Source organism: Watersipora subatra, chromosome 9 (genome assembly GCF_963576615.1).
Source record: "Watersipora subatra chromosome 9, tzWatSuba1.1, whole genome shotgun sequence".
NCBI lineage: Eukaryota > Metazoa > Bryozoa > Gymnolaemata > Cheilostomatida > Watersiporidae > Watersipora > Watersipora subatra.
Genome location: NC_088716.1, coordinates 25,742,074 through 25,764,689, shown reverse-complemented (window position 1 = coordinate 25,764,689; position 22,616 = coordinate 25,742,074). Strand labels below are relative to the sequence as shown.

Sequence of the window (22,616 nt, the reverse complement as noted above, 5' to 3'; positions counted from 1 at the left end):
ATTTGAACACTATAATAGGGACGCAGTCAGTTATTATTTTTGAACTGTTTAGGCCTCAAAGAAGTCATGGTTTACACAAAAAATTAAGAATTATTTTTTAGATCTTGAACAAAGATTTCAAACTCAGTCACACCTAAGATACATCTGAGAGACTCCTGAAAACATCCGAGACACCCCCGAGGCACATTTGAGACACCCCTGAAATACCTCTAAAAGACATCTGTGACTCCACTGAGACATATCTGAAACACCCCTAAAACACATCTGGGACATATCTGAGACACATTTGAAACTACCCTGGGACACCGTTGAGACAAATCTAAGACACCACGTCACCAATTGCTCTCTTGTACGTAAGTGAAACTGAACAATATGTATGACTAATTCATGTACTGCCACGCTCAAGGTTTCGTGCAATACTCTCCCTATATTGAATCAAGGGCAAAAGACATTCCAAAGTCAGAAAAACGTGTATGTATGTATCAGTGACCTTTTTGGTGCTGCTACTCAAACTGTCAGCAGTCTCTTCATGTTGAAATCAATAAAGGTTTCAGTGTTTTCTGGCTGTTGTTGTTTTGCCATATTATTTTGAGCTGCTCGCCTTTGCCTGGTACGACTTCGCAAACAAAAGAGGATATTGATTTTTACCTATTACCGATATAGATAACCTGTAATATTTAATACTGTACAATGTTGCCAAAGGTTATTTTAGCTGCAACGTCTAATGCTGTTTATACCTCTGCTGTGCTAATAATATTAGTTAAGTTGGGTGCAAGCTGTCTATAGGAAAAATTAAATAACAAATAAAAGAAACACATCAGTGTTGTTTGATGACAAGCTTGATGTGAATTTGTCGTTAGCTTTTGAACCAGTTGTTATATTTCAAATGAGAGCTTAAAAGTACAGATTTTAGCTATTACATGTACTAGCTAAATGCCCAGCATTGCGTGAGTAATTGAATAATTACTTAATGAATTTGGGTAACTTATCTGGAAATCTAAATCTTTAGCAAAGTCTTCACAAAACAAAACCGTGTGTTGTGCCAGCCTAACAATCGTTACACTTGACGGTCAGCAGGGCTAGTTATTAACTCGTGAGCGCGAGTATTTTATCTTAACCGATGGAATGACTATGTACCCAATGAATATATATATATACATATAGGATGTATTCATTGGGTACATAGTGATTGCATATGTGTATATATATACATATATATATATACACGGTATATATATACCGTATATATATATATATATATACATACGGTATATGTAAATATATATATATATATGGTGTGTAGCGTTCACGTGTGTAGCATAAATGTGTAGCGTTCACGCAGACTAACAAACAGACAAACGAACAAGACATATTGGGATTTGTTAATAGAGATTTTAAAGATATAAAACTTCATTTTATAATTTTTATTAGATGCATTTATTTCACTGTGAATATTTGCAGTATTTATTGAAGAAGTTACTGCAGATTTTAGGACTGTTCAATTACCTAACGGAACTACAGTATTTCTTACAAGGATGTCCTTGAACATATCATGTGGCGACTCCATCTTTTGAACAAGTGAACTTTATTTGTAGAGTTTGGGCTCTTTACACTTAAACTTCAATATCTAGCTATATATTTCTTAAAGTTTGTGTGTAGTTCTAGCTATAGCTATTAAAATCTTGGAATAAAGAATCTGTAACGCAGAAGATTTGATCTCGGACCCTCTGGTTCACCAGTCTGATGCTTTACCAACTCGGCCACACAAACTTGATGTATTAATTAGGCAATATATGTCGCTATATAGGAGCAAATACGCTACCACTTCCCATCACGTCGTAAGGTCATGAGAAGCATAAGCTCTTATTAGTAAGATTACTCTAATTATCCTTTGGCAATGTGCCAGGGTAATAGCAAGTGGCAGGCAACTCTCATTAACTCCCATTGTTTATAAGCTGATTTTAATACCCGGACAACACAGCTGGTAATTGTATAAACAATCTTTATTCATACTGGTATGCTATCATTCTGGTGCAAGACCATCATGTGTTATAACTACATGTAATAAAAATCATGTATGTAACTAGCATGTAATAACATTTAGGCTTGAAATGAAATTATTGCCAATAATGTATCATATAAATATACTAGCTGTGCTACCGGCGTTGCCCGGGTATTAAAAATCTGCTTATAAACAATGAGAAGTAATGAGAGCTGCATGCCATTTGCTATTAGCCTGGCACATTGCCAATGGATAATTTGAGTGAACTTACTAATAAGAGCTACTCCTCTTCGTGATGTTAAGCAATCATTTTGCGTTGGGACCGGAAGCGTATTTGCTCTCGTATAGCCACATATACTGCCTAGCGATCCTATCAAGCTCGTGTGGCTAAGTTGGTTAGGTGTCGAGCTGGTGAATGGGAGGGTCTGAAATCAAATCTTTTGCTTCAAGGATTCTTTATTCCAAGACATGACAATTGCTATAGCTGAAAATATACAGCGACGAAAACACAAATACAGAACTATTCCTTGATGTTTCAAGGTGATTGAGTGGTGCAGCAATAGTGTACTTGGCTGCAAATGCAGCTATCAGAATTCGATTCCTATGTGGTGTAATCTTTTTCTAAACATTGTTAATGTGGCTTCTGATAGATGGACATGGCTCTTATTATAGTGAAGGAGATTAAAATATTGCAAGTCTATTCTTGAGGTGTGAGATACCCTTCTAGTATATTTGGCACTAAGAAATAGATGTTCTTGTTTATTGATTCGATTTGACTATTCATGCAGTTAGGAATACAAAGCAATGTTTGCTTGCCAACCTGATGCAACGAAAAGTCCAAAAAAACCACAGCAGAGATAAGACATTGTTACAAACCTCAGGGAAATGAAACTATTGGTAGAATGTGCCAAATAGATGCCCAAATTCATTGCCACTAATCATGTACTGCTAATTTCTTGGAGTTGAAGCATGAGAAGACAATTTTATAACTTTTCAATTTTCTTCTTTAATCCAGTGTTTTGGAATAAACTAATTGTCATCAGAAATAAATTTGCATGTTTTTCTAATCACTTATTTTATTTCAGTTGCCATTTATGGAATTGTCTGCTCCTACCAGTCGTTAATTTATAACAACCATGTTTTTTTTATATGTTACACTGACAAATGTTAACTTGAGAATTCAACATTTTATTATATAAATTCTACTATGCATATCTAAAATTAAAATAAAGTACCACAGTTATGCAGATTGTCAAAACAGAGTTATTGTTAAAACAAAATTACGATTTGAGCATGAGCAAAACTAAGACATGACACAGGAAGTTGTACAGTCCAAAATGAAGCAAGATATTTTACAACTATTAACAATGATCACAATGGTATTTCATGCTTATATACACCAAATTCTATGCACTCAATACACAGAATACAACTAAGTGAAATTGTCAGGTACAATAAGCAAGCTGTGGGTGCATTTACATCATGCTGATGAAACTTTGGCACCCAAGTCACACATAAGAATGTTGCATGTTAGCAGACACGAGCAGAAATATTTCATTAAAGCTGTGAAAATATCCATTCAAAAATTATCCTATGGTTAAACTCATTCCGGTCATTTTAAAAGAGAATAAAAAGGGAAAGCTAAGCTTCAATATGAGTAAAAGCATGACACCTATTTTGTCTAAAAATTAGGAAAAGAATATGAAAATGCAACGGAAAGCAATGACTATGAACCATTAGCACCCTGAGTTGAGCAGTTGGCATGGAGAGGTCAATGACCTTTTATAGAATGTCAACAACCCTTAGAAAATGTCAATGACCTTCAAATAAATGTCAAAAGTTTCTAGTAACCAATGACCAATCACAAAAGATTAACAACATTTATAGCAACTGTAAATGACCTTCAGTATAATGTCAACAACTTTTAGTAACAAAGGTCAATGACCTTTAATAACAAAGGTCAATGACCTTTAGTAGCAAAGGTCAAATATCTTTAGCATCAAATGTCAATGACCTTTAGTAGCAAAGGTCAATGACCTTTAGTAAAATGGTTGCCCAATTTTATCAAACAATTGTCAATGACTTTCGGTAAAATGTCAATAACCTTCAGTAGCAAAGGTCGATGACCCCCAGAGAAAGGTCAATGACTCCAAGTAAAAGGTCAACTACTTAGTAGCAAATATCAATGGCCTTTTGTGAAATATTGACAACCTTCAGTAAGCAAAGGTCAATATGACATTAAAAAAAAAGACCAACAATGATGTCTAGCACTGCTCGAAAACTTGTTGGAAACATTGTTGCCTCTCAGGTCAGTGTCAGCAAACTTTTATAAGATGCCATAGACCACTAGAAATGTTGAAGCTAACTTCTGTCAAACTTGAGAAGTTTCCAAAGCAGACAACTTCATGACATCTACTTGAAGTTCAACAATAGTGACATAAATTCACCGAGTTTTATAAAAGTTGTCGTGACATCCATGCCCAAGTTGTTAAACGCTAGAAGTGGGCCAGCAATGTCCTCAGACTGAAAACTATCATCAGATAGGCACTTGGTAAGGAAGAGAGGAAATCTTGCTCTAGGATGAGATGTATCAGCTAGTCAGCCTCCTCTTCCACAGGCATCAGACCTTCAGCAAACAGGGTTATAGATACAATACATAATGTATCTATACATTGTATATGCAAGAGTACGTCAGCGATTAATAGACAATTTCGACAGCAAATGGTTAAAGATAAACTTGCACATAATTTGATAGATTTTATCAGAAAGTATCGGTATTTTTGTATCATTTGCGATTGTATTTGATGTTTGAGGTGATCTGACTGCCAGGATGTTTCATGATTAAAATCGGCACAACTTTGCCGCGGTAAAAACACTCAGAATGAAAATACGTGCGATATGGCATCACGAGTTACTATAGTTGATATCAACTATTACGTTCAATTTGCAGTGTTACGGGTCTCTATTCTGTCGGTCTCTTTGCAACTATAGATGTCATAGTCACATACTTGATCCTTAAGTACGCAGATTGACTTGAGCATTTTAACTGCGATTCAGTTTTCAATGTTGATCTCGAAACATCCTGTCTGTCAGATCACTTCAAACATCAAAATCAATCACAAATGATAGAAAAATACTTATACTTTCTGATAAAATCTACTAAAATTTTGTGTAAGTTCATATTTAACAAAACAAAAACAAAGTCTCACAGTAACTCAAAAGAAGTACGTTATTAAATGTTAACACCAGTTAATAAGCTAAGTTATAAAAGTTGTTAACCTTGTGACAACATAAAGGATGACCACTTTAGATTGAGACTCAGAAAAACAAATCTAGTAAACTAGGTCAACAAATAATTTGGCTGGTCAAAAAAAGTGTAAAAAAGGAAACCCATTCATAGACTATTGAATTTGAATCATCACATTTTACTTTGATTGTAAACATCTATGAACTGAGCGCTGACCTAAAAATTGAAAACCTATGCGACTAGTCATGAAGCTGCCAATAATCGATTAACAACAGCAACTGTTTTATGCAGCAGCATTGAGCAAAGGTTCAAAGGTTATACAACAAAAATTATATATCTAATACAAAGGCCAATATACATACATTTCACTGGCATCAGACCTTCAACAAACAGGGTTATAAATACTTTTTATTTTGATGTCAAAGTATGAATAATCCCTGATTCACTCATCGTACTGATGAACTCACCTATATAACTAAATGCCACCCATATATACAACGTTAGGTCGAGAAAATATTTATTTTCACATTCCAAGTCATCTTCAACATATGATAACCAAAAATTTCTTTAAAATTTACGGTTTTGAAAGTAAAAGTAATAAAAGCTGGCATAAGCTAAAAAAAAACAAAAAAAATACTAAAAACTATGCAAATTAAAATAATTTAAAATATATTTAGCACAAGCTAAAGTAAATTATGTTTTAAATTTTTACCTCTAACTCGACCACCAAACTTACGCTTGTTGAGTCTTTGCTTTCCACTTCCCGTAACAACCAAACCTCTTTTTACTAATTATTACTTAATCCAGTTTTTAATTAAATATGACGGAAATTTGTAAACAAATTAGATTCTATAGTTTAATGTAATAAGCTTGTTTAAAGCGTGTGAATAAGTAAAGTATTTATCAGTATTTATAGTTTTGCGGTTTGGAATAAACAAAGTGCAAATGACTCTTAAAAGAAAATTTACTCAAACATCAACGTTTTCAGCATATGAAGCGAATATCGGAAGGGATCGACTTTGTATGATACGACATAGAAAACTATGTGAACCTCAAATAACAGGCAGCCACATATGCCCACCTTAGCTTACACATTCACAGCAGATAATATATAACCTACGAAAATCTCAGGCTACATAAAGGTAAATATATATGCTATGCAGCCAACAAAGACAAATGGCTGATGCTAGTTGTGTAGAAGATTCCCAGGGATGAAATCTTGACAATAAAAACTACAGTATGTATGTTTGCATAATGTAAAGCAAAAATTAAAATCCTACTGCTTGAAGCAAAAAGCTACTTGATAAAACTAAGCTACTTGATGATATAACGTAAAATCAAGGTGCTATTAAAGTTCCTTTGGAGTAAACTTGAAAAATACCTATTATTGATTGGAAAAACCTTGGAGCCTATCACAAATATGGAGTTATCCTCTACTACTTGATGGGATCTGTGGAAATCCGTGATATAGAAACAAATAAACTCATATCTATTATGGTTAGTTTTAATTTTTTTAGTTTTTTTTTAATGTTTGTTGTTAAAACACAACAATTCTACAACAACTGTAAAGATTTGTAGAATTGGAGTTAGCACCTCTTATCTGTAGGGAATTTAAAAGCATCTTAAACCAAAACCATTTATTAAATGTAGAAACTCAACTGCTTCTATAGAATGAATTAATTAAATGTACCTTTATATGTTAATTGACTGATATTTCTAATCTATTTAATAGAGCGGAGCTTTAACAAACATATTTCGATATCAACCGAAATGTTTGGCAATCGTGACAACTTGTGCTATTCATACACCGAATCAGTGGAGAGGTTAATTTTAAATTAATCAAATATGAAGAAGGCTAGCTAGTCATAAGATGAAAAAACTAATATTTTTCAGTTCGTCTTTTTGGAGTCGAACTGAGTGATAGATAAAAATATTTCTTTGCAATCAACCTATGACTGAAACTAGAGAAAAACTACCTGAGTTGCAGCATCTAAAAGGATAAAAAGAACAAATATTTAAGGAACTAGCAAGATAGGACAAATCCTAATCACAAATTCTCATCTATTTTGAAGACTATTTTTGAGTTTTAACAAGATGGGACAAATCCTATTAACAGAGTATATATAATAAAGAAGGTAATATTTATGGGTACAACAAAAGAATACAAACCCTATTAACAGACTATATGTTTGTCGTTTGTGTGTCCACCCATAGCTGTCCACCCCACTCATAAAGTTTTACGAATGAAAAATCTGCTTAGCACTAGATTTGAACTCAGACCCTCAAAGCCCACAGGCAGAGACTCTATCCACTAGGCCAAGCAGCTACACTGCTACACAATGGAATAATTGTGGTCATACTCATTACATCAATTAAAATACTCCTACTTAAAGCGCTTGGGAAATACTATGAGTTATTAATTGCACACTTGATAATTAAGCTGGATCAGAAGTGGCTCATATTATAGTTAAAATTTAGACTAGCTTAAGTTACTCAAATTGATTAACTTAAGCTAGTCTCGGTATTGTATAAGTAATAATTATTTTATTACTTATACAAGAACGAGCATTCATCTAGTATATAATAAAGGATAAAGGAGGCAATGTTTATATATAGTTTTAACAAGATGAAACAAATCCTATTGATTCCACAGAAATCGAAACCGGATTTTTGGATTCCGACCCAAGCATGTTACAATCTGCACCGCTATACCACCTTGCCGCGCAGTAGAATAATTGCGCACATACTTATTAACGATGATCTCTCACGGCACGCAAGACTGCAAGTGTCTTAGTTGTTATAATAGGCTAATATCCCTATATTTAATGGTGGTAAAACAACTCCAAGATACCACGTTATTAATAAACACAAAGAGCACCAACCATCCTTCTAAATGTGAAAGTAAACTGGAAAATAAAAGAGGCAATATTTACGTATAATTTTAACAAGATGAGACAAATCCTATAGAAAGTTTAATGTAAAAGTAAACTAGAGCTACTACTGCTCATACTGCTGACTCACCGTGTACTTCGCTGGTCGGTAATATTCTAGCCTTCTTCTTACGCTTCTTTTTCTTCTTACTAGTTTCTTCTAAAATATAGAAAGTTCAACATTGATATACATCAATATTATATATTAGTATATATAGTCTAAAACTATATATAAATATATTTTCACATTTTGGAACTCTGGCATAAACTTCTGTGTTGAGAAAAATGTTTACTCACACTTCTGGAATGTTCCAAATTCACAAAAAAAGCAGCCTGCAAATTACTGACAACTAATGATATGCAATCACTGATTTCCTAAATTTTCATAACGCTTTAAGAAAATTATTATTTTAAATACTTTAATAGTACACCAGATTAGTTAGCTAATACTCCTATAAAATAATATATTATCAAGAATATTTTTATTTATTTGTATATGTATTTGTAGCCTAAATATTCAGACTTATTTTAGAAAGTTCAAGAACAACTCTGGTCCCTCCAGATTTGGAATGAATGTATTAGCTCATAGCGATACACAGGTATATATAATTAAAATATAGCTGCTGAATTGATTTTCTTATTTTAATAATACCGGACTTGCCCTTGTAACTTGATAACTAATATAACTCATTTAGAAACATGTGACTTCCTTCTCACAATGAACCCAGTTAATCACAAGTACAAATATTCAGACCAGATGAGTCCAAACTACTATGTACTACTACGCACTATGTAAGTGCATTATCTGGGTTAAAATATTGAGACTATAGTTGAAATATAAACTGAAAGTCAATCAAGATAACTTCAATTTACTCACTTATTATATAAGAAATAAATAAAATATGTTTAGACAGCAGTTTAAGTGCTCTGGTGTTAAAAGTTTGGCTCAGACATATACTTTAAAATTAGTTTCTATTTCGCGGATTTTCACTTATAGCAGCGGATGCCAGTTCTTGTTATTAGTGGTGGATTACTGTATACAGAGACTACCCAACTTGCGAACCAGATACATTCCAGATAGTCATTCGTTAAGTGAATTTGTTCATAAGTTGTCTCACTTCGTTATTTTATACGAAACATATATTTAAGGATTGTATAAGTATGTTTAAGGCTTGTATAAGTAACCTATATTGGTTTGTACTGCATTGAAAGAACACTTCCTCAGAGAAGTATTTCCATCTGTTCCTAGACTTTCCCTTTTTTCTTGCTTATGATCATGGATTGCATCGGCACTTTTTACATGCTCCATGGTTTGGTTTTTCTGTTTGTAAATCGTACCGACGGTCGAATGATTCGTGTTATATGCACGGGCATCAAGCTTCTTTATTATCGTCACTTTCGTTTCAAATAAAATGGTTTGCCTCTTCTTTACACTTCTTTACACTTTTCTCTTCTTAACATGAATGTTCGTAAGTAGGGTAGCGTCTCTATAATAAACTTAATTGAAAAGGATGAGTACAACAGCTGACAGCACTGTAGAGATACTATAAATAAATAAATATCAGATACTGACCTGAAGAAAAGTCTAAGGGCTTTAAAGGAGAACTGGTAGATAGAGGTGCCAAATGTCCACCCCCTAAGGGTGGAAGTCTAGACGGGAGGCTAGTCAAACCCTCTCCAAAAGGAGCTGGTAGAGGTGATGGTACCCTCTCTGGTCTTCTAGCTGCCATGTCACCATTCACCGTTAGAGTGGAAGCGTCTGGTTCTGAAATTTTTAAGAAAGCAAAAGCTTGAACCAACAATTATTTGGTTGACTGACTGTCAGGTGAATAAGAACACCCACTGAGATATATGAATCTTACCAATATTACCAGGCCGTCTAAACAACAAAACCTACCTTCAACCACCTGCGGTAGCCTGTCATTTTTTAAATGAGGGCCATCACCGGAAGAGCGTAGGGACTTGTTTGTAGCTTTCATATCTCGCCCTTCCTCGTCGACAAATTGGGTTTGTTCAAAATTCTTTTTGGTCTTTTTTTCTTTATTAGAATTGTTTGCAGCCTACAGAAATCAGAGTACAAAAGTGTATTGACAAGTTGAAAACAGAAGACAAAACAGGTACCTGGTGACATGGTGACGCTAATACGCACTCGCAATAAATAAACTAAACAAGATTTTTTCTTAGTTTTTCAACACTATTTTATAAAATTAGTTTACATTTTATTGCTAAACATGTAATAACAATATTCTTGCATTGGTCAACCCCTGTACCAGAAACTTGACTGTAACAAATACATAACCTACCTCCGACTTGTTGAGATGATATGCTTGACTATGACAAACTAATTTTAGATAAAAAATATTTACATGAAAACTGGAACAAATATATTCAAATATTACATTACAGGGTCTTAACCTGAGCCACCCAACTGAAACAGTTTGAAAAAAATCAAGCTAACCTTAGAACTGAGGTGGTCATTGATGGCCTGAAACGGGTTCGTAGCATCAACGATGTCGTCGGCGTCCTCGTCTTGTTCCTCCTCAGGCTCACCTCCCTCAACCTCTCTCTCCTCTTTCTGCTTTCGAATTCGTTCTAATTTCTCCTGCCTCTCTGCCTTTCGCTTTTCCTTTTGAACAAAAAACACTTCAATACAACCTAATCCTATCATTACAGCATCTTATTATTAAAACCACGTAAAGAGAGACTTTTCTATTTGCTTACTCTAAAAGCAGCATTGGTGACAATTACAGGTCAAGAAGTCGACCAAATATAAGTAACCTTAAAAACAGCTTAAACAAAAATCAACTTTTGTCAGCTGGCGCTCTCAAAATATCAAATAAATATCTCTCACTAGATTACCAAACGACATCTTACAAGCATTACGACCAGCTTGGTAACGCTGAAGAGCTAACTGTGTCTTTAGATATTAACTGTTTAAAATACTCCAATCACATCTCCAAACTGCCAGACCATCCATTATATTCCTGCTTCCCCAAAAAACCACTACACCTTACACCAGACACGAACACCTTGCTTTTACAAAATATATTATGCATTTTGAAAATTGACTCATGAATAGTTTGGTAAATTTTTGTAAAACTTAGCAGTGAGTTACGACATCATGTACATTATAAAACAGCTTTTTGCAAAAAAAGCTTTTTTTCCCATACACATAATTTCCTTTAATATTTTGGTCTCATGGTCTAATTTGCTCTAAATGACATTGACCAGTGTAAATAAAGTTAATATATATCTATTTTACTGAATGTTAATATTATGTTATTCCCAGTAAAATTTCTACTTACAAATTAATTTAAACTAGATCTAATCAAAGTTAAAGCAAGCTATGCTGGGTATTTCTATCGTTCACTCTACTACTGAACCTATGCAATGCTGAACCTACGCAATGCTGAACCTGCGCGATGCTGAACCTACGCAATGCTGAACCTACGCAATGCTGAACCTACGCAATGCTGAACCTACGAAATGCTGAACCTGTACTTCTGTTCGCGTGTCTCCCACCCAAAATGACAAAAACTCCCTTGTCTGATTCTTACTTGATAAATCTACTTTTTACATATAATTTAGTTTTTTACATTCACTTTTTGAAGTAGATTTTGTTTTGTTTGCAATGCGCTAATGTTGATTATTTAAAGCATTTATTGCATTTCTTGGAGTTGAAAATTAATTAAACAAGATACTGTGTACCAGGGGTGGCACTAAAAAATTAAGTTATATAAATAATTTTTCTTTCCACAAAATAAACTCATGAAACAACTGGTTAGTAACTACTGGTCAGCAGTGCATGGCCTTTGACTTATGAACTTGTGCAAGTCTTTAAAATGGGCATGAGCCTTGTGTTAATGTGAAACTGCATGATATTTGTTGGTAAAACACAAACAACATGTTTACTGAATTTAAATTTTTACTGGTTAGTTCTACAATTTATAATTGATCACATAATTCAACAAACACCATGTGTAGACAACTCCAATAATAGGTTTTCTATTTGAGTTACGTTTGTATTTACTGTATATCTTAGCTTAGTAGTGTGTCTTCTTTTACTGTGTTTCCATGTTTCGAATGGGTTCGGAGTTGCCCGCTGCCGATGAATTCGGACTCCACCCGTTCAACCATTCAGAGTTATGCTAGAAATTCTTTTTTCACAATGTATCCCTCAAAACAAAACTTGTTAAAGTAGACTCTCTTTCGGGTCAATGTCACTTTTCAATTCATACGTAATCAACTAGTTGCACTAACTAAGCCAGGATGCCTGACCATAATCGATCGCAATGCTGAAATTTTTGCATCTCCATTGAGAGAGCTTAGCCGAGCATTATCGATTCAGATTTATCAGCAGTGAATGTTTCTGTGAGATCAATGTACTCATGCAGCGGAAGCCTTCGCACAATTTTTGCGTAGTGAAATGTCGTTGATCGTGTTTGGATTTTAACATTTCTTTGATTTGGAAGGGAAGCAATTCCAAACTCATTTGAAGCATGGAAACAGTGTTTGTAACTCTCGAATTACATTAGCCTTCGTTTCTGTTCCTCCCACTCTTATCGTTATTCCCTACAGTTTCATTTTGACATTCCCTCTCCAAGCACTTCCTTTTATTATCTCACAGTAAATCACTTCTTGTAGCTACTTTAGAAGTATTCAAATAATTCGCAAAAGTTTCACTGCTCATTAGGCCAAACCGATAGAAACCGATGTTGGCCATATGCATGGAAGGATAACTACAAATATTCTGCGCATACTTTACGAAGGATTTTGAAACATGTAACACGAATGCTGATATGAGCAAGTTTGCCTTATCCCAAACTTGCTTATTTCTGTATTTTTGTTACAGGTTTCAAAATCTTGCGTAAACTATGATCAGAATATTTGTAGTTATCCTTCCACACATATGACAAACATTATTTTCTATTCCACGACACTAACATCCACCATCGTATGTTTCAGTTTATGAACTTTCTGTCACTACAACCTTCAATTCACTATCCTGACTCCTCTATAATACTATTAGATTACCAACTTTTAAAACACTTTTGTTCAACTCACTCAATAAATTTTGATTTTCCTTTTTTTGGCATCTAGCGAAAAACATAATTTAGTTGGTGAGTGATTACCACGATGCCAATAGCAAGTTATACATGCAACGATATGAACAAAGTCTACTCCAGACAAGCTGTCATAACTTTACAGTGCAAGAAAATAAAACAGCTATAATCTCAGTGTACCTTAATATTGCTCATGTCTCGCTCCACCCTCTCACTCAGGTCCTTCCAGTCGGCAGCAATAGACATAAACAACCACTTCATACCATCCTTGATTGTCTTATGGTCTTTCGTCTTTGTTGTCGAGGCCTGAGCAATAAAAACAAAGAGTGGCTAACTTGTCTGATAGCTCTATGATATAGACTTGTCTGATAGCTCTATGATATAGTCTATAGCTCTATGATATAGACTTGTCTGTTAGCTCTTTGATATAGACGTGTCTGATAGCTCTATGATATAGACTTGTCTGATAGCTCTATGATATAGACTTGTCTGATAGCTCTATGATATAGACTTGTCTGATAGCTCCATGATATAGACTTGTCTGATAGCTCTATGATATAGACTAGTCTGATAGCACTATGATATAGACCTGTATGATAGCTCTATGATATAGACTTGTCTAATAGCTTTATGATATAGACTTGTCTGATAGCTCTATGATATAGACTTGTCTGTTAGCTCTTTGATATAGACGTGTCTGATAGCTCTATGATATAGACTTGTCTGATAGCTCTATGATATAGACTTGTCTGATAGCTCTATGATATAGACTTGTCTGATAGCTCTATGATATAGACTAGTCTGATAGCACTATGATATAGACCTGTATGATAGCTCTATGATATAGACTTGTCTGTTAGCTCTTTGATATAGACGTGTCTGATAGCTCTATGATATAGACTTGTCTGATAGCTCTATGATATAGACTTGTCTGATAGCTCTATGATATAGACTTGTCTGATAGCACTATGATATAGACTTGTCTAATAGCTTTATAATATAGACTTGTCTGTTAGCTCTATGATATAGACTCGTCTGATAGCTTTATGATATAGATTTGTCTAATAGCTTTATGATATAGACTTGTCTAATAGCTCTATGATATAGACTTGTCTAATAGCTTTATAATATAGACTTGTCTGATAGCTCTATGATATAGACTAGTCTGATAGCACTATGATATAGACTTGTCTGATAGCTCTATGATATAGACTTGTCTAATAGCTTTATAATATAGACTTGTCCAATAGCTCTATGATATAGACTTGTCTGTTAGCTCTATAATATAGACTTGTCTGATAGCTTTATAATATAGACTTGTCCGATAGCTCTATGATATAGACTAGTCTGATAGCTCTATAATATAGACTTGTCTGATAGCTCTATGATATAGACTGGTCTGATAGTTCTATGATATAGAGGCTAACTTACTGCCACTTGACAAAACTGAAATACCTATGTCTGTGGTCCAACCACCATCACTATATCGATGATGATGATGTGAATTTGGAGTTGTGCACACATTGAGCTACCTTGTGATAAGTGTTTCAACGGGCATGTGGTGGATTAATGCGGGCACTTTGTTAAAAAAGATAAAGGAATTCTCAGCTGATCTAAGAAATATGAATAGGTATAACTTAAGTGTACAAAATGTTTAAAATGGAACAGTCAGCGTGGCATTTTTTCATGCATCATTCGCAAATGCTGTGTCCATCTGTCGCAAGCATTCAACATTTGGTGAAAATTTATGAAAAGCAAAACTAGTTTGGCTTGCAGATTTCCATCTTGCAGATTAACCGCGCCACGGAAACATAGTGTATATGACATAGTTGTACAACCGTAACTACCTCACATTACATACCTGCACTTTGGTAGGAATTTTATTAACATTTACTATTTCTTCTAGATTCATCATCTCTGTCAGCTCATATTCCGAGAGGGCATCTCTTTTGTCTGATTTGTTAGCTAATCTACAATAAAAAAAAAACAACGGCATAATAAAGAGCAAGTAGCAGCCAAATTCAGCTTATGTGGTGATGTTTAGTAATATCTTAGGTGAATGCATGCTATTCACTAAATAAGACTGTGTGAACCAAACACTCATGGGTGGATTGTTCAAAAAATAGCCGCTGGAATATTCCAGAAAATAGTCACTAGAATGTTCCAGAATACAGTCGGTAGAATGTTCTAGAATACAGTCATTAGAATGTTCTAGAATACAGTCAAAAAATGTTCTAGAATACAATCAATAGAATGTTCCAGAATATACCTAGTTAGTGGGATGTTCCAGAAAACAATCGGCTCAATTGCAAAGATCTTAATGTCTGTCATAATTCATTTCAACACAACTTATGGGCAATTATCTGATGACAAAACTTTGTATTCTAGCGTTACACCCCTATCAACATTTTATCAAACTGAAAACAAACTGCTCCACAAAGGTTGCTTTCAAATTCCCTATGCTGTCGGGGCTTGTTATAAGATACACTTGAGATGTCCAGATTCTAGTCACCGTAACCCTGACAATTTAGAAAAAATACAGTTTTTAACATTCCTAGAGCACATGATCATGTATGATATCTGAATTGAGTAGGGTTCGCCGACAGTAGTAAGCAAAGGCATGATATATTAGCAACATACGCGGCCGGAAATCCTTATCAATATTTTATTGTTTTTAGGCTATGATAACAGATTACATTGCCTTATAACAGACAGGGCCATTTTATGCTTTCTTGCATTAGTTTTTGATGGAGTAAGTACTGTATTGATCGCATAATGCTGAGAGAAGATACCGCATATACTCAATTATAGGACGCACCCTAGTATAAGACGCAGCATAAATTTTAGCCAATTATTGAGAATAAAGGGTAATTCAGGTATAGGACGCACTTCAATTGATCTCTTCACAAGTGAAATTTTCGCACGATCAATCGGTTGTTTTCTCTCTTTTAGGGCTCAGTTGACTGACTGACAGGTAAGTTTTAACGCTCAAGTGAAGTCAACTGAAGTCTGCCGGCAATCAATTTTGTAATTGGAATCAATAAATCTTTTCACATGCGCTGTTTTTTTGTGTTGTTTTGTTTGTCATGAATAATCTTTTGAAAACGAATCTGGTTGTTATTGTCTTGTCAGTCACGTGACTATATCTTGGAAGTGAGCAATCATTCTTAATCTTCCTTATAAAGGCGTCCGTTTGACTCAATAATAAAAAGCTACGAAAACGTGAAATAAAAACATAATTCCATTTATTTATCACCTCACTCAGACATAGAAATATGACCGGCTTACTCATATTCTTTTTATATTGCGAGCAATAAGTGGAGTTAAAAACAGTTAAAATCGCTGTGATTGTCTTCCGTCTACCGAGTGTCCATTCCCCTCTCGTATACATGGTATACGGTATAGCAGTGGCCTGATAATCGGTGCTGCTTCATAGAAACACATGGCCCCTCGTGGTATGTTGCGATTATAAGATGCAGGTGAAATGTAGGCTGATTTTCAGGTCAACAAAGTGCGTCCTATAATTGAGTATATATGGTAATTCCAATTTTATGAACACACCTAGAACTGAAAGACTTTTTATGGCATTGACCATTCCACACATTTCTACGTAGAGTACACAATAGAGAAACTGAAGATACTAAAATAGACTACTGCAGTTGAAAAACAAAACATTTCCTACCCACTGGAAAGTATATTAGCAAAAGTTGATATGCCATGATGCCTTATTCAAAGCTTATTGATTCAGAGACTCAAGAGTGAGATGAAAACTTACAACTATTGTAGCCAGTGAATGGATTCAGGTGAACAAACATTTAAATGGAAATGGAGTCTGAACATTATTTGTTATAAAAGCGCGAATTCAAAAACCTAATCAACAAGTTCTAATCTGTCTGGCTAAATAAAGGTCTTGTCTGGGTGGTAGACACTACGTCACAGAACAATTGATTTGCGCCAACAGAGTTACTTTTAGGCCTTGTACAGTTTAATTATGGCAACAGAGTTACTCTTTAGTACAATTGATTTGTGCCAATAGAGTTACTCTTTAGTACGATTGATTTGTGCCAATCGAGTTACTCTTTAGTACGATTGATTTGTGCCAATCGAGTTACTCTTTAGTACGATTGATTTGTGCCAACAGAGTTACTCTTTAGTACAATTGATTTGTGCCAACAGAGTTACTCTTTAGTACAATTGATTTGTGCCAATAGAGTTACTCTTTAGTACGATTGATTTGTGCCAATCGAGTTACTCTTTAGTACGATTGATTTGTGCCAATCGAGTTACTCTTTAGTACGATTGATTTGTGCCAATAGAGTTACTCCTAAGTACAATTGATTTGCGCCAATAGAGTTACTCTTTAGTACAATTGATTTGCGTCAATAGAGTTACTCTTTAGTACAATTGATTTGCGCCAATAGAGTTACTCTTTAGTACCATTGATTTGTGCCAATAGAGTTACTCTTTAGTACGATTGATTTGTGCCAATAGAGTAACTCTTTAGTATGATTAATTTGTGCCAATAGAGTTACTCTTTAGCACGATTGATTGGCGCCAATAGAGTTACTCTTTAGTACAATTGATTTGCGCCAATAGAGTTACTCTTTAGTACAATTGATTTGCGCCAATAGAGTTACTCTTTAGTACAATTGATTTGCGCCAATAGAGTTACTCTTTAGTACCATTGATTTGTGCCAATAGAGTTACTCTTTAGTATGATTGATTTGCGCCAATAGAGTTACTCTTTAGTTAATTCAACTATAAAAAGCTATGCTTCAGCTGCAGCCTACACTTGGTTTCAACCAACACTTTTACAGTTGCAAGACCACAGTCTATTTTCTAGGCACTGTAATGGACTCTGTCCTCCAGTGGTTCTGAAACCTAGGGAATTGGTGAGTCAGTCTCAAGGGTTTGGTGGAGGCCTTTCCATGGCAACAGCAGAAATCACACTGATTTTCAAGGTCATTTTTTATGAAAAGATATGTATTTTGTTGTGAATTCGAGCATTGCATGGTTTTGTTCTTTGAACACAGTGATGTTAATTCCCAGTTCATTTGGTGCACCAATCAAACCTATACCTGTTTATCATGTGAAAAATACATTTCATTTTCAATAAAGAAGGGTTTGGTGATGATGAAAGCACATATGAAACTGGTGGAGCTCAGTACCCACAAACCCCATATTACTTACATGAGCAAAGGCTTGCCGTGTATGTATGTATTCTTAGCAAGAGCCTGAAATTCTTTTGCCGATTCCTCCACTCGAGAGGGGTCGGCTGCATCTACTACGTATACTATCCCATGAACCTCAGCAAAGTAATTCTTCCAGATTCCACGTATTCTGGTACCGCCTCCTAGATCAAACATCTTTGCTGGCTGCCCAAACAAAGTAATGCTCTTCGAATCGAAACCGACAGTTGGCATGATCTCCTCCGTCTTTTCAAGTTCTAAAAGCATGTAGTTGAGTTAGGAATCTCATCTCAAACACGATTCTACACGTTGAGGACTTATCAACCAATGATAAGCTACCTCAGTTATTGCTCGAACACAGACTTAAAAAAACTGATGAATATTTGAACCCTTCAGTGATTCACCTTTTCAGTGAGTCAACTTTTTTCATTTTTCAGTCAATATATTAGTGAGTCAACCAGTAACAAACGATTAAAGATATTTTTACTTTTTTAAAAATTTTGGTGAATTTCAAAATAGCTAAACTATGAACACTTTTTAGCTTATGGATATAAACAACTATATTGACTAAAACGTGTTAGACAACCCAAACAGGAGGAAATTAAAAGAAAACACCTAGGGCAAATAAAACATTTCAAGACCTGTTTACCTGGTGTTTTTAATAAATTGAAGTAACAGCTCTGTGAATACGCGAATATATCTCAAAATATTGTTCATTACTACCAATGAAACAGAAAACTGGAATTGTCTCCTTATTCTCTAGAATAAGAGAAGACAACTCTTCACATTACTGAGACGTATTTTAGCGACTTCTATTTGTCTGGAACATTCAGTGAACAGATTGTGAATGTATTTATTGGCCCTGGTAGGCATACGACGCTCCATTACTTTTATCCATTAGCTCCAATCAAACCATCACATCATCATACAAATTCTCATTAAAACGATGTAAGGTTGGACCAAGTATTTCACTCCACTCTTGAAATAGTTTTTAACCTCTGATGTTGAAAGTTTTTCGAAACAGTTTCAAAGATGAAAGTGAAGAGGTTGGCCAACACTAGAAGTAATAAGTGAGAAAATATGATAATAATAAAAATTATATCAACTACATTAGTTTAAATTTTCACCTAGGCTAAACTAAGGTATGTTAAATGACATATCTTTATCACTCCCTCTAGCAGTAGCACCAAGTCTAAACGTTGCCAACTCTACATTTCAATTCGCCTGCTTTGAAAGTCAGGTAACAATAAATGCCTCATTTTATTCATTATTACCATACTGATAATTTTTTTCCATCTGACAGAAATTTTTACCTAATTTCATGTACTACTTTCGCTTCAATGCTATGTGTACTTTTCCTCCAGTACTCCTTGAGGAGTTACCTGAGAATGATTTAAAGGGACCAGTGTATTCTTATAAAAAATATACATATACTATAGTTTTATCATATGAACTAGAGTTTGAAAAAGAAATTTTCAATGTAGATTATTGATTAAAATAATAGAATAAAATATACCTACAAAATTAGGCTTGACATATGTTTTGTTCGATGATTCATAAAAATCACTTGGACCACTACTGCGGTCGAAGTGCTTCTGTTCACAGAAGATGTTCTGTGAACAGAAATGGTCAAAGTGATTTTATAAAAAAAATTTTTGGTTTTCACTAAAAAAAATTTTTCACTAAAAAGCTTACAAAAATGTTCATTTTACTAAAAAACATTTTTGTTTTGAGTGAAAAACCTAAACAGCTCTTTTAAAATTTTCCCTGGATATATCTAATTCAATGAGGCAACGGAAATGAACATTTAAAGTTGCTATAAAAAAACAACAAATGGCGGAAAATCAAGAAATATTCAGTCTGCTTTAAGTAATCAGAAAATTCCAGCATTCAAAATAAATTCATAAAGTCCTTCAGATTGCAGTCACAGGAAAAAATGGTGCACTTGGATATTTTTAATAAGCTAATATCTACCGTATAACATCTCATCCTCGGTATATACTGTATGATATAAATGCAGCGAATGTAACAAAAGCGTATACAAAAACGTAAATGTGTCGAGCATGCAAACCTCATAAAAAAACTCTAATTCAACATTCCCTTTATTTAATTTTTAATCCATTTTATTTTTTATTCACTATATATTATGGTGTAACCTGAATGTGAAGGGCTATGAAATGAACTGACCTTTGGACAGGGCCAGCACTATGCTCGTCTTTCCAGCATTGTCCAAACCCAAAGTAGCCAGGATAATTTCTCTGCAAACCATAATAAATAGACATAACCGCACAAACACTTATAGGGAGTTGTCAGCTCATATTTAAAAGTTAGTTCATCTAGATCTGTAGAAACTTAGGGATTCCATACGCTGATGTTTTCTTCAAATGAACCTAATTAAGAGAACTAAGCTGAAAATCTAGAATAATCTGTTCTCTACCGTGACACAGTTACAGTAGAAAACAGATATTCTAGATAAAAGCTATCTCCATCTCTGTGAATTTGAGGTCAACTCAATGTAAAAGATAAATTACCGGAGCGACGAACTGGCAAACAAATGAATCCAATTATAATCTCAAATCATAACAAATAATTGCTTGCTTACTTTTTTGAACCATTGGACTTTCCGAACTTTAAACATCCAGGTTTTCCTGAAGATTTCGCTTGTTTAGATGATGATGAGCCCATAATGATCTGAAGTCAGTTGACAAATTAGCTTTAGCTGGGTTAACAAAGACATACATTAACAGAATTCTTTACTCATCTTTCATATGAGAGCATTAGATACAATATTTTGTGATTGAGTTTTATATTGAGAGATAAATGCTAAATTAGCAATGCAGTGAAAAAAAATGATGCAATCATGGAGATTACCATCATAGCAACAGAGAGGCAACATTGACCAGACAGAAAGCAGAATTAGCTAAGTTATTGCTAGTGAGGTTACCCTTCACCAAACTTCCTTCTAGATTTTTCAGGCTAAAGAATTTGCTGATGTTTTATATGAAAAATAAATGTTGATCTTTGAATATTTACCACATAGCATAACATAGGCCTAAGGCATTTGAGTTTGCGATTGAAAAATTTGAATTTGAATGAGCAGAATACCAAATAAGAACATTAACTAATGTAACTTTTAATCTTAAGCTTGTGCCTCTTATCAAAAATATTATTTACAAGGCACAATATTCTCATTAAATGTATTTTTTACTTTTGCCCAACAAGATTCTCCAGATTCATTTATTGTATATCGTACACGATTTTCGATGCTTTTTAAAAACAAGCTTTGCAAAACAACTACTTACTTGAAGTTGCCTACCAAAAGAAATACCCATAGTACTACAGTGAATTAATTAGCAAAACATTTTTGTAGAGCCATCAACAACAGAGAAAATCACAGGTATCAATTGCTTGCTGGATAACTTTTGCCCTTAATCTTTTGAAAAGTTGTAAGTCCTACACCGCCAAAACTCTTACCACATTGCTTAGATATATAGATGTAGCCTACTGAGAAGAAATTACGAGAAAAACTCATTTTCAGTTTTCAACATCTCAATGGAAAACATTGTAAAGTGAATTATGTCAAATCTAGAAGCTAATGTTATGTATTACAATAAAATTAATTTTATAAAACACATATACTTTGATGACCAAAAACACTCTTATCAACGAAAAATAGTCGTGACTTTGTCCAAGCGCGCAGTAAAGGCTTCGCGGCTTTTTTCTCGAAAAAATTTTCAATGTGTCTTCGAGCAAATAAGACATTACCTTTAGCCCTAACAAAAGTACGATACAACTAATGTCACTAACTGCTGGTTACATACATACTAACCGGTTGAATCTATCGACAAAGTGAAATTCGAGAGCCGAATCAGAGTAGGTTTGACATGTCTTTTTAATAAAACGTTACCATGTCGTTTCGTGGTTGCTATTATTTCATGTCGGTTGTTACGTATTTTGTTAAAATGCATCTTATTGGTTTAAACAAGTTATCACCTTGCACGCGGTGCCATTAAAGCTCGCCGTACAAACGAGTGAAAATCATCCCAAAGGTCCAATGGTGTGACGTTAAACAGAAGCTCTTGACAGCGGACCGAGTGCAGCACTTTTTAACTTAACAATTCACAGCGCTGCCAATTAATGTATCGCTTATGCAATTCACATTGATTTACTAGTTACGGCAACGTA

General features: G+C 34.4%; 1 protein-coding gene across 2 annotated transcripts; it reads right to left on the bottom strand.

Moving 5' to 3' along the window:
• Positions 1-3,184: 3,184 nt before the first annotated feature.
• On the bottom strand, positions 3,185-22,347 carry LOC137404281 (ADP-ribosylation factor-like protein 13B). 2 transcript variants are annotated; one of them, XM_068090466.1, is made up of 11 exons: positions 22,261-22,347; positions 21,034-21,150; positions 20,619-20,689; positions 18,433-18,688; positions 15,104-15,212; positions 13,423-13,548; positions 10,638-10,805; positions 10,077-10,239; positions 9,753-9,944; positions 8,271-8,339; positions 3,185-4,628 (listed from the first exon to the last, which is right to left on the bottom strand). In XM_068090466.1, exons 2-11 carry the CDS (start codon positions 21,114-21,116, stop codon positions 4,597-4,599), a joined length of 1,269 nt encoding a protein of 422 aa, XP_067946567.1. In that variant the 5' UTR covers positions 21,117-21,150; positions 22,261-22,347; the 3' UTR covers positions 3,185-4,596. The 2 variants fall into 2 exon arrangements, with proteins under 2 accessions (XP_067946567.1, XP_067946566.1); XM_068090465.1 differs by having other exon boundaries at positions 21,034-21,122; positions 22,253-22,340.
• Positions 22,348-22,616: the final 269 nt, after the last annotated feature.